The sequence below is a fragment of the Malaclemys terrapin genome, chromosome 1 (genome assembly GCF_027887155.1).
Source record: "Malaclemys terrapin pileata isolate rMalTer1 chromosome 1, rMalTer1.hap1, whole genome shotgun sequence".
Taxonomy (NCBI): Eukaryota; Metazoa; Chordata; order Testudines; family Emydidae; genus Malaclemys; species Malaclemys terrapin.
This window is the reverse complement of record NC_071505.1, coordinates 146,323,972-146,342,921: the sequence shown is the minus strand read 5'-3', so window position 1 is coordinate 146,342,921 and position 18,950 is coordinate 146,323,972. Positions and strand designations below refer to the sequence as shown.

At 43.4% G+C, this 18,950-nt stretch overlaps 1 protein-coding gene across 1 annotated transcript; it reads left to right on the top strand.

Annotated features, from left to right (window-relative positions):
* The first annotated feature begins 3,127 nt into the window (after nucleotides 1-3,127).
* TENT5C (terminal nucleotidyltransferase 5C) lies at nucleotides 3,128-15,637 on the top strand. The gene is made up of 2 exons (XM_054042637.1): nucleotides 3,128-3,169; nucleotides 8,100-15,637. The coding sequence occupies exon 2, from the start codon at nucleotides 8,127-8,129 to the stop codon at nucleotides 9,297-9,299; it is 1,173 nt and encodes a 390-aa protein (XP_053898612.1). The 5' UTR covers nucleotides 3,128-3,169; nucleotides 8,100-8,126; the 3' UTR covers nucleotides 9,300-15,637.
* Nucleotides 15,638-18,950: the final 3,313 nt, after the last annotated feature.

Genomic DNA, 18,950 nt, shown 5'->3' with positions numbered 1-18,950 from the left:
CTACAATGAAATCTGTAGTGACTCTTAATTTTAACATAGAAATGTAATCACAGTGATTACAAGTCACATCGTGGAGTACAACTCACAATTTTATAATCCAAGTGAGCAAGTAAATGCTGTGCCTCTGGGAAGTGTCTAATTTTTAAGCATGCTCGTAAATCAGCAATGGTGAGATGAGTCCCACTCCCAATTACTCCTTAGTAACATAGCCATGAGCCTGCTTATTTCAGAGCCTTATTTTGCTCCATATCTCGATGTATTGATTCATGCTGATAGTGATTTGGCATTAGTGCGTATGTCATGGCAAACACTTCTCTCCTACCTTAGCAGCCCATTATTCCACATTTTCTTTGATGTTCCTGATGCATTTTTCCTCTATTTAATGTTTCTATTTCAGTTGAGAAAATCAAGTTGAATGTTGCTGACAGCACAGAATGCATATGAACAGCTAAAAAGACAGGACAGAAAAAAACATGTATATGGAGCTTATTCCAGAAAGAGAAATCAATCAAATTATTTGTGATGAGAATCAGATCAGATTTAGTTAATTTATCAGATCTCAAAATTAACTATGCACCAGCCTGGGGGATTTAACCATCCTCTGTCCAAAATTCAGGAAACTGAGATGTGTTTCACACAACATTCTGTTTTTTTAGTAAAATCTCTTTCAGGTTTATGGATTGATGTTTCCAGGATACTAACCAATGGAAGGTGTGTCAGTGAGTGAGGTGACTGTAAAATTCAATCGCATCTATGCTGTGATCCTGAGCTATTGCTATGCTCTCAGCTACACATATATACACAATTAGACAATTAATTTTCCCTATGATCTTTTTCCATTTTTTTAAATGAATGCCTAAAGATGGGCTCCTAAATCTTTGTTTTTGGGTGCCTAAATTAAATGGCCTGATTTTTGAAAGTGCTGACCACCAATCAGCTCCTTACTGAGGTCAGTGCAAATTGCTGGTTATTTCATTTTTGAAAACCAGGCTTCTTACATTTAGATTGAATTTAAAATCTTGGCCTTTCTGTTCCTCCACCTATTCAAAGAAGGAGCATGTCTTTAAAAATAAAATAGTCAAAGCATTTTTATCCCCTAAATATGGAAAACAAAATAAAATCTTGTTACTAGCAACAAATATCAATTTGCCTTAAATGTACTTAAGTTCAGCTAAAAAGGAGGGTCTGTCCTCTAAAGTGGGAAAGAAAGGCTATTTACCTATTAAATGTAGTTACTGGAGATCACTGTTTGTATGGACACCATTGAATGAGGTGCACTACAGTGTACAAGCTTCATATTTTCTAGTCAGCCTCATTCACTAGCGGCACACCTCCCCCACATCTTGACTACATGTATTTGAGCCCAAGAATATAAAAGAAATCATCCCCCAACCTTCATTTAGTTGCTTCCACTAACTCAGGAATCTACAGTAAAGACTTTGAATTGGTGAAGGAGAATGGGGAGTGTGGATCAACTCAAACAATTATCTTAAAGAACCACATCCCCAAGTATCCTTTCTTTAACAGCTCCACAATGGTGATGTAGTACATGCCTAATGGTGTAGTTAATTCAAGACCTGAATTATCTGTTCTCAATCTGAGGAAGAAGAGTTTTTCAGGCCATGCAGATGGCTCTCAGCTTTACTTTCTGACATGGATATGAAACTTTAATTCCTGCAGTTTCCAAGGACCTTGAATCATGGGAACATCAAAATGGACTCTTTAGCCCCTCCTGAAACTTCTGTAACGACCACTGCATTTGTTTCTCAGCCTTTGTTTACCATAGACAGGATCTTGAATATCTTGAGGCATGATTGCCAGCACTTCCATGTTGTTCATTTGTGGCTGATATTCTTTTCTTAGCCAGCTCCACAGCATCTATCTGTATACTTATATGTCCCTCATCACTACAGTATCTTCACAATCATTAACAGATTTACCCTCACAACACCCCAAGAGGAAAGGAAGTGCTATCCCTATTTTTGGGATGGGAAGCTATAGCACATAGCAGATGAGCCAAGGTCACACACAGAACTTGTGGCAGAGCCAGGAACAGAAACCAGATCTCCCAAGTGCCAGCCCAGTGCATTGTTCACCAGACCATCCCTTCTGGGTCTCATTATGTTGCTGGAATGGAAACCATGAGCTGTGTCTAAGCAAATTCAGTACTCTTGTGTCCTTAGGCCTTGCTGGACCACAATCCAGGGGACTAGTGAGGGCAGCACTCAGGAGAGGTTCCACAGGGTGCTCTGTACCCGCAAGGTGCTCCCAAACCGCCAGTGCTCCCGGTGGCATGTGATGGACCAGTTGTGTTAGAGGGTGTGGGTAGGCAAGTGCGCGGGGTGAAAGGCATCCCCATCTGCCCCTGCCAGCCAGGTGGCCTGTTCACTCGGGGATGGTGGCTGTCACACACGGAGCAAGCCCAGACAAGATGCCCTATCCCACCTGGCCTATGTCCCCATCCCTCTCACATGCCCACATCCCCCTCCTGCTCCATCCCCTTGGAGTATCCCAATATACCCCCGCCCGGTCCCTCTTGCGTGCGCTCCGCATCCCCCTCCTGCTCCACCCCATACTCCCGCGCGCCCCCTCCTGTGCCATCCCCCGCATGTCCCCCACCCCCTCCTGCTCCACCCCGCCCTCGCGCGCCCCCTCCTGTGCCATCCCCCTCATGTCCCCCACCCCCTCCTGTGCCATCCCCCGCATGTCCCCCACCCCCTCCTGCTCCACCCCGCCCTCGCGCGCCCCCATCTCCCTGCGGTGTCCCGATGCGCGGCGGGGGGCTACAGGCGGGGAGCGCCCCCGCCCTCCGGCAGAAGAGCGCCCGGCTCGGCCGGTGCCCGTTAGCGTGGCGGCGCGTTCCCGAAACGCGAACCTGGCCGTTCTCGCTGGGGCGCGCTCCCGTAGTCCATCAGCCGCGGTTGCCAGAGCGCCGAGTCTCTCGTGCTAGCTTTGCGTCACACACGATCTATCGAGGCGGCGGCCAATTACAAAGCGGATGCTACCTATAGAGGCGGGGCTCGCGAGTCCGCGTGCAGAATGCAAATAAAGTGGGCGTGGCCCGATGGGGGCGTGACCGCAGCGGGTATAAATAGGGCCGGTGAGGGCAGCTAGACGGAGTGACAGACTTGAGTGGTGGCTGTGGAGGCGCGTGTCGCCGAACTAGCAGGTGAGTGAATGAGAGAGACTCTGCACGGCCGCGTTTAATAAGCGGTGGGCAGCGCGCGAGCCAGTGAGGCCGGGCGCGCGGAGCGGACGGGTCCGGCTACTCCCGGCCGGCGCTGCCCGCCCTGCGGTGCCCTGGCTGCGCGGCAGGCCACGGGCGGGGCTGCCTGTCATGCCCGGGCCCCGGTGCTTTCTTCACCGTCCTGAGGGCAGAGCCTGGCGGTGCCCCGCACAACCCCTTCAGGTTACAGGTGCAGGCAACGCCATAAGCAAAATACACCCTGGGCTTAACTGTTCTCCGGGTAGCTCTTGGCTCAGGGGCGCACTTAAAGCATTGGCTGATTTATCCGAGACCCTATTAGCTTTTGGGCCAGTTGCAGCAGTTATCTTTGCACGCTGATAACTCAATTGCTAATCTGAAAACCTCCTGCTTGCTAAGGAGTCTTGCTTCAGTGAAGACGCAGCACGTATGGCAAAGGGGATTAGACAGTCTGGGGAAACAAGTCTGTTACATGTGAATCGTTAAACAAGATCGCTGCATGGGGGACTAATGGAGACAGTAACTTACCAAAGGTAAAGGGGTGACCTAAAAGTACCTACATGAGGAACAAATATTGAGGGTTGGTGTACAGGAGGATTTTACATTGGCAGTGGTCACTTCTGGCTTTGGCATCTATGAAACACATACACTGGGCATATTTTGGTATTACTTTGTGTGCCTCTATAGTGAGGGAAACACAATACAGAAACACAGACACAAATTTGGTTGCAATAGTAGCCCAACATGCTTGTAGTAATACAATATAGAGTGCAACTCTAAAGTCTGTAACTGTCACTTGCACTATATAGTGCAGCTACTATGTTGAACATAGTGTGAAGAAGTATAATAACTTGTGCATTTAAAATGATCAAGTTTATAGCTGCAACTGTTATGAGTCAACACTTCTACCTATGTCATTGTCTAGTCACTGAAACCAAGTGTAGACCACCAAATGTGATTTCCTTGTATTTTTAAAGATCATATAAGATACAACAAGCTTATTTCTGCACTTCTAATATATCAGGGGTTCTCCAATTGGGGGTTGGGACCCCTCAGGGGGTTGTGAGGTTATTACATGGGGGGGGGTCATGAGCTGTCAACCTCCACCCCCAACCGTGCTTTGTCTCCAGCATTTATAAAGATGTTAAATATATTAAAAACACTTTTTAATATATAAGGGGGGGGGGGTTGCACTCAGAGGTTTGCTATGTGAAAGGGGACACCAGTAAAAAAGTTTGAACCACTGTAATACATATTGCTATTCATCACACTTATTTAATGCCCTAGCATAGCAAATCCATTCTGAGTATACCTGCAGTTAACATGTAAAATGTTTGTCATTATATCAAATAACACTTATTGATGTCTAAGAAATACTCTTTGCTGTAACACTAAGTACTCATAATATGTTTTGTACGAATGGCTATTACAAGCTAATACAAATGGTTCATCGAGCAAATTAAAAATCTCAGCCTGTTGTAACACTCCAGGGAGTCTAAGATAAGTCTAGTTTTCTAAACTAGTTTATCTTGCTTTAGGTCTAGAACCAGGATAGGGTGTAGGCTACTTCTAATATCACATTGCTTTACATAAAGAATTTTACAGTGGAAGTTACTGAAATGTAAACTGTGGCTTAATCATCGCTGATGTCCCAAGTCTATTGGAAACTAGTCTGAGACAGTTAACAGCTCCTCTAATCTGTACATGATTAGAACCAGTGACCTAGATGTGAGAGGCTTCTGATTTTTAACAATCCTAGGGTTTAAATTTCACACAACTGTAGAAATCCCTTTGAGGAAACTGACAGTAGTAGCAGCACTAAATTAACTTTCCAGCTAGAAGTGTCCTGAAAGCAGGAATAGCAGTACCAAAGAGAGAGTTCCCAAAGTTTATTTTGCTAGAATTCTACGTACTATTTTCACATCAGTTGGGTCCAAAAGTGACATTACTTAATGTTACTAGTGTTGACATGGGAGGAGGAAATCTGTCCCAGATGGAGCATCTAAACACTCGTGTGTATGTATATATAATTAGAATGTTGATGACTGATGTAATTATGTAGGTCTAGCAAAATGGGCTGTGAAGATGTTCTTCCTCATCTTTTTGAGGTGGCCAAGGAGATCCAATTCATCCACGCAGTGTTGCCAGAAGGCTTGATATCTTAGTCTGTTTGCCTTGCTCTGACACTGCTGCTCCTGGGTCATCTGGGTCTGAGGAGCTCACTAAATATTCTAGGGCTGATTAGTATATGAGATCCAAAGATGGAATGTCATTAGAGTGCTTGCCAGTGACCCATTTAGACAGTGGTCTTAGCATTTCTGGGGACCCATCATACCCACTGAACTAAATGAGTTCTGTGCATGCATGGGAGGATGTGATCAGGTCTTTGTAGTAAGTTCCACCCAAAGACCTCAGAGCACTTCACAAATGCACTTAGCCTCACAGTGCCCCATGTGTGTTAGGGGTTATCCTCATTCTACAGGGGGAGAGCTGGGACATAGGTGAAATGAGTTGGCCATGGTCACGCTGAGGCTGTAGGACAGTGGGTATGGAACCCTGCAGTTCTGATAGCCACTTCTCTTGCCTGAAAAACAGTCTCCTTCTTGCAGTGTGGTTGCAATGGTTATTTAAGAGGAAGGTACAAGATTAGTAATGCATTTAAACACCTCTTATAAGCAAGAGGGCTTACTATTGAATGAATGCCCTTGCTGCATCCCCTCTTGCAGCTGCATGTGCAAGGGTGGCTGTAGGCACCAGCAAAGCAAGCAGGTGCTTGGGCAGCCCATTTGCAGGGGCGGCAGCATGGGAGCTGAGAACCAACAGGGAGGGGGCCCTGGGAGCTGTAGTTCCTTGTTTAGCTCCCTGCCTATAGAGCCAGCCTTAGAGCAGGGAAAGAATGACATTTCCCAGCATTCCCTAGGCCACTATCAACAGGAAAGGGAGGGGGAGGGAGTATGGTAGCTGAAACCTCATGCTGCAGCTTGCTGTGACTGGAGAACTCACTGCTAGAACGGGGTGGCACTGAACAGGGAACAAGTAAGGAGTAGAAGGCTTTGGCCCAGATATCCCCTTCAGAAGACATCCCCAGCCTGGATTAGGGATACTGGTGTGACCTCACCTTGCAGCCCCCAAAAAAAGAGTTGGGTGGACTAAATGGACAGTGCACCTCTCTATCTGAAGCCTAGCAAGGGAGGTACATGGATCCCCACTAGAATTTAAAATGAAAAGTAAGGGAGGGGAGGCTCTGGACCTGGGCAGCTTTAGATACAGTACCAGGCATGTAGGAGGATTTCCACTTCTGAGCCATGGAAGCAGAAATTGACTTTTCCTTTCCAGATTTAGCTAATATTCAGAAAGGGAATCTAGCACCTGCCTTCCAGATTTGAACACCCTCAAAATTCAGGAGTGCTCAAGCTCAATTTGGGCAGCTGTTACTTCATTTCTCCCAAATCAAATATACTGATCCACTGTAACTTGCTGTAGAAAAAGTAGGATAAAATTGAGCAAGAAATGCTTCCCAGTGGTTATTAGGACTGGAATTGCTATTTTCAACAGCCATTGCCCATTTTTTTAATTTCTTTTCTAGTTTTATTTGTTTAAAAAGAAGTCAGTGATATTGTATTGGCAAATTCCCCATAGAAACAAAGAGTGGAACAAAAGAATAATAAAGGCACCTCAGCTTTTCCTCATTTATGGAGGACAGTCTGTGTGTGTGTTTGTGGGGGGAGCCCAGGGCTGGGGGGGGGGGGGGGAGGCAGCCAAACACTTTTTTGCTTGGGGCGGCAAAAAACCTAGAGCTGGCTCTGTGCATGTGCAGCCTGCTTGAGCATTCCAAGATGGAGCAACAGACCAGGCCTTGATTAGTCTTAAATGACAAAAGCATCTGGCCACAATGGAAACCTAAGGTGTCTGTTTCCCCTGTGCCTTTATATGTAATTTAATATCCATTGGAGTTGAGTACCTCTAGAAAAGATCCATAAGTGTCTGATTACATTTTCAAATAAAGCTATTTAGGCAAATAAGATGTAAGAATCTGTTCAACTTCAACACAACACAGACTTCAAAAGGTCTGGACTAAGACTAGGCATTATCAGACTTGCTGCCTGACATCAAGCTGCTGAGGTTAGAAACCCCTTTGCATAAAACTAGGTGAGATACTGCCATTATATGACCCTTAATATGGCTTAACTGAATTCATGCTAGCTCCTTCACAAGTGAGGCGAAATGTTCATGCAAGCATACTAGTATTTTCAAAAATATGGCTTTAGGTAACTAGTGACTCCTGAGGACCATGGTGAGAATAGAATAACGTTGGGGCTTTAGCTTTTATATGACTGAAGTGTAGTTTCAGCTTGCATTCAGGATCCTGAAATGTCTTAACTTTTAGAGTGGTAAGAATTTGAGTTTGAGCTCAGTGGGGTTGGATTTCTTTAATTGGGGTGTGATAAGGTGCAGACTGAGTTTGCCTTCTGACATCATGGCAATTGGAGGCACAATCTAATTATTTCATCTGTAAATAGAAATATCTTGGATCTGATTTTCAGAAGTGCTGAATTGAGTTGGCACTGTGGATTTACAGTACCTATAAAATTCAGGCCCTTAATCTAAACCCAAGTTCTTGCCATGTGATGCAGCAGCATGTAGGATTGTACTGTAGGTCAGCTGCTAACTAAGAATGTCTTTCACAGCAAAACTGAGCATGAAACTACTTCTGTCTACCACAAGACAGACTAAATATCTGTTCAGAAAAAGAGATCGCTATTGGTGTGTAGGTGAATGGCTTTTCAAGCACTGTGTATAATGAAGATATGAATAGACTGACTTCCTGGATGTATAGTCTGTGCTCTGTTATAACAGTGAAATCTGACTTAAAATGTTTTTATTTCCCCTCCAGTTTCTTTGGAGAAGATCAAACTCTAAAATGGCAGGCAAAGGAAGTAATACTGATTGCATGTCATGCAGTGTACTGAGCTGGGAGCAGGTCAGCCGTCTGCATGAGGTTCTGACAGAGGTGGTTCCAATCCATGGACGGGGCAACTTCCCAACACTGAAAATAACCCTGAAGGACATTGTTCAGACCGTTCGCAACAGGCTGGATGAGGCAGGCATCCAAGTACACGATGTCCGGCTGAATGGCTCTGCAGCTGGTCATGTCTTGGTCAAGGATAATGGACTGGGTTGCAAAGATCTGGACCTAATTTTTCAAGTGTCCCTGCCAACTGAGGCTGAGTTTCAGCTCGTCCGAGATGTGGTGTTGCGGTCCCTCTTAAACTTCTTGCCAGAGGGGGTGAGCAAACTAAAAATCAGCGCAATGACTTTGAAGGAAGCCTACATCCAGAAGCTAGTGAAAGTGTGCACAGAGACGGACCGATGGAGCTTAATATCCCTCTCCAACAAACATGGCAGGAATGTAGAGCTGAAGTTTGTAGATCGCATACGACGACAGTTTGAGTTCAGTGTGGACTCTTTCCAAATAATCATAGATGCCTTGCTTTTTTACTATGACTGCTCAGAAAATCCTATGTCAGAGCACTTCCATCCAACTGTAATTGGAGAGAGTATGTATGGAGACTTTGAGGCAGCCTTTGATCACCTCCGAAACAGACTGATAGCTACCAAGAATCCTGAGGAGATCCGAGGTGGTGGGCTCCTGAAGTACAGCAACCTCTTAGTGCGGGATTTCCGGCCCATGGACAAGGAGGAGATTAAAACTCTAGAGCGCTACATGTGCTCCAGATTCTTCATAGACTTCCCTGACATCCTGGATCAGCAGCGCAAACTAGAGACTTACCTCCAGAACCACTTCTCCAAAGATGAGAGAAGCAAATACGATTATCTCATGATCCTGCGCAGGGTGGTAAATGAGAGCACAGTGTGCCTCATGGGACATGAGCGGAGACAGACTCTCAACCTGATCTCGCTGCTAGCACTCAGAGTGTTGGCGGAACAAAACATCATACCTAATGCCACTAATGTTACCTGTTATTATCAGCCAGCACCCTATGTCAGTGATGGGAACTTCAGCAACTACTATATTGCAAACTCTCCCATCCCCTATAGCCAGTCTTATCCCACCTGGCTGCCTTGTAACTAATTTCCAACTTGAGTGTTTCTTAAATGGAATCTTGTGTGGTGGGAACCATTAATCAGCCAGAGGTTTTCTAAAGGGAATCTGTGGCTTACCTCTGGCTCTGCTGTTTTCCTGGTGTGTGGTGTAATCACACCACTAGGCTCCTGGTTTAAAAAAAAAAAAAAGCCTTTTGGGACCCTCTGTACAAAAGCCACAAGAAGCCTTATTGCCATTATTTTGTTGGGGGAAGGGATCATATGGCCTTATGTTTGTAATTACTGTAGTTAAAAATGTTTGAAGACATGGCTGTTGCACATTTGATTTAGGTACTGTAATACAGCTGCTTATTCACTGAGAGGAAACTGTGCAAGAATAACTTGTACAGAACCAAAGACATTCTGTCCTAGAGCAGCAACAAGATCATTCTGTGTGTTCCTTATTGCCTCCCCTGCTCACTTTACACTCCCTCAATCTCAAGTCCTGGTCAGTTTTTCCATTGGACTGCTCTTGCATAGGGGGAACAGCTTAACAGCTCATGCTGTGCATGAGCATCTTGTACTTTCTGGCTTTACAGAATGGGTCACTGTAGGGACACTACCCTCTTTCATGGAGGGGCTCCAGAATTTATTGGTTCCTGCAGTAGCTGTGTATTGATTTTCTAGAAGAGTTGATAATTGATTTATTGAGGAGTTTGACAGTGGGGCTGGTTGAAATCCTCTTTTGGGTGCCAAGTTTCAGAAGACTTTCTTAGATGACAAATTCCCCAGAATGTGAACTCGTATGTACTAAAGACTGAAGTCCTTAATGCAATTAAAGCTTCAAAAACAATTACAAGTATTGAAACAATGTTTGGGTAGAAAAGTTAATGTCTGAAGCCTGCCCTTCTAAAGGAACTGGAAGCTTTTTTTGACTGGGCAACCCTTCCCAGGATTGTCTTTCACAGTGTTCAATAGGAATAGCTCACCTCCTGTACTAAAGTTCAGCTTAACATCCCCCTTTCTCTGCCTCTTTTCCATCATGTACAGTACTAAGAAGGCATGCTTGTTTCTCCTAAACTGTAGGATGAGATGTGCCTATCTGGCTCACTCCAAACACCCAACCTTTTCTCAAATATATTTTGATATTTACCAAGTGCCTCTTACAAATGCATATATTCCTGTATACCTTTGGACAGGACCTAACCCTTCCCCTTACAGAAAGTATTCTAATAACTTCCTGGCTCAAATTGAAGATGCTCCTTTCAGAGTTCAACAATCGCCCTTTCCACAGGTTCATAGCATCACATAAGTTGTATGGAGACCTATTGAAATTCTCCTCAGTGTCTTCACTACCACTTGAGAAGAGATGTTAACTTCACATGATTGCTAAATGGTGTAGCACAAACATAACTCCCCACAAGAACTGAATAAGGCAGAAATCAGGCCATGCTGTGTTATGAGTAATCTCTGAAGTGGAGACCCCTTTTCTATGAAGGGGAGGATTGCTCTTCAAAGGAGTATGTGTCTTTCAATCTAGTTAAATGGTGGATGCTTAGCTTGCTTGTCTTGAACCTTCTGTAGCGGTTAGGAAGGGTATGTCTACACTGCAGTTAAACACCCATGGAGGGGCTGAAGCTGTGGGGCTGTAAAATTGCAGTGTAGATGTTTGGGCTCCAGCTGGAGCCAAGCCTCAGGAACCATCCTCCCACCTCTGAGTCCCAGAGCTCATGCTCCAGCCGGAGCCCAAACATCTATACTGCAATTTTACAGCCCTGCAGCCTGAGCCAGCTGACACAGTGGGTGTCTAATTGTAGTGTAGACCTAACCAAAGGATAAAAATCCTAAATCTTCCAGAGTTTTCCATAGCAGGGTCAGGAAGCTTATTAGCACATTAACCCATATGATTATTTAGATATCCAGTAGAGAAACATGGATTAAGTACAGTCCAGCAGAGGATGTGGAGGTCTTAGGTTTTCTTTCCCAGAAGTGGAAAGAGGGTAAAATGATAACATACACATGGTAACCTTCAAATAGACTTTGCCAATACTTAAGCATGGCTTTGCATAACTTTTCTTACTATCTTTGGTAAGTTGAAGTTACATCGGTCTTCTCCTGTTTTGAACCTGTGGTGGTATTGCAATTCCAGATATTGAAGTAACTTAACTGTCAAGTATTAAGCACAGGATTCAAACTTCTCTAATAAAGTAGAAAGCAAGATGAGGATCCAAATCTTCAGTACTAAAGGTGAAGGGCAAAATCAGTGGTTGTGCAACACAGGGGTTGTCACAACCATAGAAGGCTGTTTCTTGCTAGAATAAAATTCCTCTAATGCCCCTTTCTTAAAAGGATGAAATTCCCTCCTCCAATAAAAAGCTATCAGTATGTCTGACTCTTAGATGGTAGACTCATAAGGACCACTTCAGCAGGATATATGTAAAATGAGACTATTAGGTTTAGTTATTCAGTTAGCATAAGGAGACCTTGGCTAGGTAGGAGTCTAAAGTAGAGAAGAATAAACTTGAGGCTAACCTGAAGCATTATTTTAAAAATATCAAACAGCCTTCTAAGCAGCTGACTTTCAAAAATGATGAGCACCTAGCAACTTCATTGACTGAACTGGGGGGCTTCTAGGTTCTCAGCACTACTTATGCTGCCAAGTATAAATCAAGACACCTACTCCAAAAAAAAAAAAATCTTGACTTGTGCTTCTGTGTGTGGCATTTCCTTACCATGTTCAGGAAGAAAGATTGAACCCCAGTTTGAAAACTGACTCCTCTTTTTTTCTAAAGTTCATGTGGTTACCAAATCTACTGACTACCTTATTGTATGAAGCCAAAAACTTCATATCCAGGCAAGTAAGCTTACCAAAATTGGTGCACAGGAGCAAGTCAAACACAGGTAGTATTGGGTTCTCCAATGCCACTAACAAGGACCACTAGTAAGGGAGGAGGAGAACTTTCTTAAGAGGATCACAAGAGTAACACTATATCTCAAATTTTCCCTTTTAATGGATAGTTTGTTCAAGACCTGAACTTACCCTTTATAATAACTTTAGTACTAGCCCTTTGCCTGAAAGGGGCATGTTTCTTTCCTTCTCAAAAGATGGGTATGAGTCAAATCTGTTTCTCTTGTAGAATCTAATAGCTAGATCTTTAACAAAACCAAAAACCCACACATCTTTGCTCGTATTTTGGTGCCTGAAGGAAGTAGCCAGATTCTTGTGTACAACTCTCCTCTTCTGAGAGCTGCTGATTGCTGAGATCTCTCAAAAAATCTAGCCCTAAAGTCTTACTAATAGTAATAAATCCTACTACTGCAGATCTGCCTAGGAGGGTAGATGCAGCAATACCAAAAGCAGAAAGGGAGGGGGGGGGGGGATCAAGGCCAGGAATCTGGCTAGTAGGAAGTTACCCAGCAAGGGTAACCTCTGGTAGAAAGATGGAAGACAGCCAGAGGAAAAGGCTGTTATGGATTCCTGTTGAGCCAGGGGTAGCTAAGCTCTAGTTTCATTAAACTTTTCTTGTTCAAAGTGCTCTGGTACAACTTGAGAATTTTTCATCGCTTCCCGGCTCTTTGAGCTCTGGTCAAGTGAAAAATTCTCTAAGTTGTATCAGATTCCTGAGTTGCAGAGAAGCCACATGCTAGATGGCTACCCTGGCTCAGTATCTTCCCAATGGCCAGCTTCCTGGCTTTAATTTTTTTATGTTGAAATACACTCCCCCACCCCCAGTCTGCTTTCCTAAAGTTAAGGTCTTAAAGCCATATCTAGCTCTGTTCCAGACCCACAACTGGCACTGGCAAAAGAGTATTGCTAGAATGTACCTTATTTCCTCTGTGTGCTGCCTCCACAGCAATCCTGGCCTAATGATGTGACAGAGCTGGAGTAATAAACAGCCTTGCATAAGGTGCTACCACTAGCCTAGCTTTTCTCTATTTTAAAATATTCTTGGCAACCTATTCACTGGCTTATTTAATGTTAAGTCCTTTTTTTAGCACGGGGTAACATGAGACTGAGCACGAGTCTAAGAAAGAGTTTAAGTAGCAGCCCTAACCTAAATTTAGGCTGCTCACTTAATTCAAGTTTCACTTAATTCAGTCTCCCTTAGTGGTATTAATGATGCCTTTGTAACTAGGCTTTGTGCTTCCATTGCATGCTTCTGGTTCAAGTACAGGTTGACTATGGGGTAAGAGGCTGAACTGCAATAGTTAATACCTCCTGACCGGACACTGGAAGCAAAACTTCATTTGAATAGAACTCAAATATTGTATTGGCACGATCACCTCTCTCTTGCAGGAGTAGCTTCACAGAAGTCTTCAAAAACACCAGCAATGTAACTTAGTCTAAACAACACTTGAGCCACAGGATAATCTGTTTATCAGTTTTGCTGGGCTAGCCTGATTTGAGACTAAGGGTGTGTCTACACAGCAGTCAGGTGTGACTGCAGCATGTGTGGACATACACATGCTGCAGTCACCCCAATAGCAGTGTAGCCATAACTATAGGCAGTACTATGTGCCCTCTTGAAATCTAATCTCTGCTCCTAAGGCTTGGTCTGTACTACCAACTAATGTCTGTTACTATGTTGCTCAGGGGTGTGGAAAATCCACACCCCTGAGCAACATAGTTATACTGACCTAACCCCTGGTGTTGACAATGCTGTAGCAATCGGAGGGCTTCTCCCATCAGCATAACTACTCCACCTTGGGTGGAGTACCTATGCTGATGGGACGTGCTCTCCCATTGGCGTAGGTAGTGCCTAGTGAAGTGTAGACAAGACTTTCTGTTCTCTCTTCTTTCTCCCCCCACCCCAATTTTTTTTTTTTTTTTTAAGAGGAAGTGGAGCTAGTGTTCTAATGAATTGTTAATGCACATTAGGCAAATGCACCCAAACATTTAGACCACAGCAGGTTTCTTCAGGGTAAATTAACATTCCAGCTTTCCATGAACCAACTCTGTGTAGACAAGTATTGGTGAAATTGCAAGTTGGTACCAAAGTGAAGGCCAGTTTCTACTTGGAATAAAGCTGGTTGCTTTGCTTTTAAAAACTGGTACTCTGAATGACCACCTCTGTGATTGATAGCTACTCTGAACTGGTGTGAGGACAGCAGCATTTTACCTTTATTGCAAATTAAGGGAAGAGCAAATGTTACCGTATTTGTCCTCTACTTATCCAGTTATCAGTTAGACTGGTGGCTAAAGAATACTTTTTAAGGAAGCAGGTGGTGACCCTACCTCTAAATGCCCTATTCACGTCTGATTTTTTTTATACTTGCATTCAAATACTAGCTGCTTTAATTTTAGCCTAAATTTTTACCCCTTAGAACAGAAACTTTATAATGAAAATAACTCCAATTTTCATACCAGAGTGACCTGCTGTTGGAGACAAGCACTTGGTATTTACATATTGCCTATATTTCAGGGGTTTCTATTGCTGACTAATGATGTGGTAACTCTGGACTTCCTGTCCATTGAGAGGTTTGAAAAGGGACTTAGAAGAGAAACAGTCTTATCTTTGAGTTTCCTTTTAATTTAAGCCTTCAGCCCATCCACCAACTTGAAATATTCCCTCTCCTTTACTGAGGGTCATGCCACACTGCATTGGATCAGGGTGTAGGATTTTTGTGTGGCAGGAAATGAGAGTAACGGGAAACCAGTTCCTGTCACAGCTGGCTCAGTCCAGGCCAAGTCTGGGCATTCTGAGAAACATTCTCAGCCTTGGTAATATCTGATGGGAAGACTGTGTTTCCAAGTGCTGAAGTCTTGCTTACCTATTGCTCTTCACAGTAGTTAAAATGTATTTGTCTGTAGCTGGTTTTGATTGTATTAAAGGGCTTTTGAAAGGAAAACTGGGCTGTGTTCATGGACACTAGAAAAATTAAAGGTCAGAACTTCATTCTTTTTTTGTTCTTCATTTGTAAATGGAAGGTGAAACAGCCACTCGAAGCATTTAGAATAGTTCAGTTTTCTTTTTCCTTAACTGACTAAAGTGATGTGATATTCTTGCTTTAGGTTTGGGAGGAACTTGTTCTGTACTTGTCGTTAAGAAGTGGCTTTTTTGTTTTAATAGCAAACTGTTTAAAAGCCAGTTCCAGAAACCTGCCCAGGGTACTTGAGAGAAACTGATTTTATTTTTATTTTTTTTATTTGAGATGGCGTGGGAGAGTTGGCACAGCTTGGCATAGCCTCTAGAAGATTTTCAAACTTATAATGCGCCCCCAGTGCTTAGGGCCTATCTCAGAGTGGTTGGTCACTCTTAACTTGCTCACTCCCATGCACCATGATCTCAAATAGATTTCTTTTTGTCATGTTTAAAATAAAGTTGGATGTTGGACCTTAACTATGACTTTGAGTTTCTTGGACAAATAAAAACTTACGTTAAGGACTCCACTGTCGTATTTAATGCTGCTGCTTGTGTGCTAAGGTCTAGTTATTGGAGTCTGTCCAGTAACAATAAATGGGTATAAAACCAGGCAAATGTATTCCTAATATGTCATGTGGAACAGTGTTAAGTTTATAGCTTAATATATAGCAAAAAGCAACTTCATGTCACTGGTCTGCTCTTGGGTGTAGCAGGTAATGAGTACAAACTGTGTCATGTCCTTAGGGGGAAGAGGCTATACGTCCCTCTCCATCCAGTCACTTGGAAGAGAACCATAATTTAGGAGTGCTAAGATCTTGACAAATTTCTTGCATTACAATGGAGGTGAAATGGATCTGAGCATAGTTGAGGAGAACCAACAGCACTGGAACACAAGTCAGATTATGTTGCCTTCTAATAAGTATATATCTCATGGAGGACACCAGCTTATCCTACTGGCCTCAACAGGGTTTATTTACTTAACAGTTGAAGTAGGCACCTGCCTGGGTCCACTATGGCAGAACTCCTATAGCTGACCTCATTTACGGACTAATCTCCTCCTCTCTCAGCCAGTTAGGCTTCTTGTAAGCTTACTCATTCTACCCAGAGGTAGTAATACTGGTCTGTCTCCAGTCCCTATGCAATGGCCTCATGTGGGCAGGAGGGAAAGGTTAAAGGGGATCGGAGGAAGAAGACAAATGGCTTATACTTCCCTCTCAGGGCAGGTGGTGCATACTAAACAAGTTCCTGTGCTTCAGCTCTCCTGGTGGCCTCAGGAATGGCAAAGAGGAAACTAAACAAGGCTTATACGGAAAAATAAGAGGCATCTTCTTGAGTAGCAGTGAGCTGTTGATGGCATTTTACTGGGCCTACCCCCAACCCTGAGAGAAGCTAAGTTTATGAAGGAAACTAGAGGCAACCCTTCCATGCCAGTCTGTTTGTTCATCCCTTCTCTCTCATTACAGGGGGGAGGGGGGAATCTAAACCAAAAGCCTCAAGTTTCTTTCATCCTCTGAGTGTGAGGAAAATGTCACCTTTCTTAAAGTAATGCTCCACCAGGCACTTCAGTACCAATGAGCTAGGCCTCTTGATCAAGCTTCAAAGGCCCTAGATCAGTTGGTGGTGGTGTCTAAAACTCCTGTAGAATTTCAAGAGGAACAGGACTTCAGCAGTGTGTTCCTTACCTTCTGAAACAAGCTGATTCTTCCCCTAAGGATCTAACCAAGAGACAGCAGAGGCTTGGAAAGAGGCTGTAGGAAAGATGTGTAGCTATGATAGCCCATATAGCCTCTATTGACAAGCTGTTACTCTTTCCCTGGCAGTGAGCTAGTAGATACTAGATCAATGACTCATCCCCATGTTCATTGTTGGAGTCAAGGAGGTAGGGGGTGTAGACTCTACCTTTATAGACACAATCTGAACTGGCACTGGAGAACCTCAGCATAGCTCTTAACTTATTGCATGCTTCTACAGTGTCCCCTTTAGATGCAAGATTGCAAATTATGTAGGCTTTCATTGTCCCTGACCCAGCAGAGTTTTCCTCATTCATCTGTCAAAGATCTAGCATGCTATCAGAAATGCTAGCACATCAAAGTATGGGCCTAGTCTAAAAATAGCACCATGATACACTTCCTATATGGGTTCAGTTATAGCTGCTGACTATTGACTGAACAATTTGACTTGTGTATAAAAGCATTATAAAAGAACTGAAACCTATTATTGTGTGAGTGCACCAGGATGAATATAGCTGCAGGAGCTAGGTTCTCCCCTGACTCATGCAAAAATAAGACTTGTCTTAATTTGTGTGAGCAGGATCTCTATTGTGGATGTGTGAGCCAAAAAGCTTGACTTTCAGATTCCAGGTTGTTTTTAGTGCTGCCAGTTGATGTGACAAGGGAGGAAACCATGTGCATGTTAAGGCTATGGCTCTTCTCTTGCCTCCACTTCCTCCTCCTTACCCTATCACAACTCTTCTTTTTGTTCCTCTAGTCAAGCTCATCTAGGGTGACCAGGTGTCCTGATTTGATAGGGACAGTCCTGGTATTTGGGGCTTTTTCTTATAAGCTCCTATTACACCCTCACCCTCTGTCTTGATTTTTTCACACTTGCTATCTGGTCATCCTCAGATCATCAGATGCAGTATTACTGAGGTGCAAGAGCATTCTTTGCAGTTCTGGCCACTGCCACCCTGAATAATCTCTTATTTCTGCCTCATATTTCATCTCATGTGAAACCTCCCTCTGTCCTCATCTTTATTTCTTGTTATGTATCCACCTCCCTATAACATAGTATGGTATACCAGCCACTCCATTCTTGTTCTTATCTGTAAAACCTTGCAACCACATTGAACTTAATCCATAAGGATCAACATGATTCTGTAAAGGGAAAATCTGCTTGTATGACGAAAAAAAACCTAAAGATTTTATCCTACACTATACAGATGTGAAGTGTTGCTATATAAGATAAAGTAAAATGACTGGGAGTGCTATAGATACCATTCTATAATGAGACACAGATTCTGTGTTATTCCTGTGGAATAGCAGGAGTAGGTCAAACAGCCACTCAACTGATGGTTTTCTCTGTGTCGATTGATCTGTAACTTGCAGGTGGCCTCCAGGGTCAGGTCAAGATATAGTACATGAAAATAACCCATCTTCAATGTAACAAAAGTATATTTCACTCTGGTTAGGTATCTAAATTAGAAAAAGGACTGGTATAGCTTGCTTCATGGGGTACATCAACTAAATCATATAACATTCCTGTCCAGTTATAGTGTGGTGGGGGGTGATATAGTGTGGTGTGTGTGATGGACTATTTGTATGTGCAGGGTGGCTGAAGGAGAGAGGCTGAAGGAGAAATGACAAATTAAAATGCATCTCTTCTTCCTGAAAGCTGCCTTTTCAACAGAAAAATTATTCAAGCTTTACTTGATTGCTTCCACAAATAACATGAGTCTTTATAGCAGATAATTTTCAAAAACAGATTGCTCACTTTCCAACTAGGTCAGCTGGCTAGGACTTGGAGGCTATGGAAAAGGAGGATTTCTTAGCCTCCTCTCTGCACTGCCATGAATCCCTTATGCTTCAATTGAGGGGATTTAGAAAGCTGTTTGCAAAGAACCACATCTGATTACCTTTAATCTGCCACACATGTAATCATAGGAACCTGGGGTGATGGTGAGGACAAAGTGACAGATATTAATGTATTTACAGCAAACGTGTGATTCTGCTAGATCATTGTTACTCTGCTCTTGAGGAGCATCAGCATTACTCTGCTGAGGAGCATTTGCAGGTGGGCATTTTGGAAACTTATAGCACTTCATGGTTTCTAAGAGTACT

What these genes read in the sequence shown, in the direction of transcription:
- TENT5C (XM_054042637.1), top strand. Translation starts at nt 8,127, where the DNA reads ATGGCAGGCAAAGGAAGTAATACTGATTGCATGTCATGCAGTGTACTG.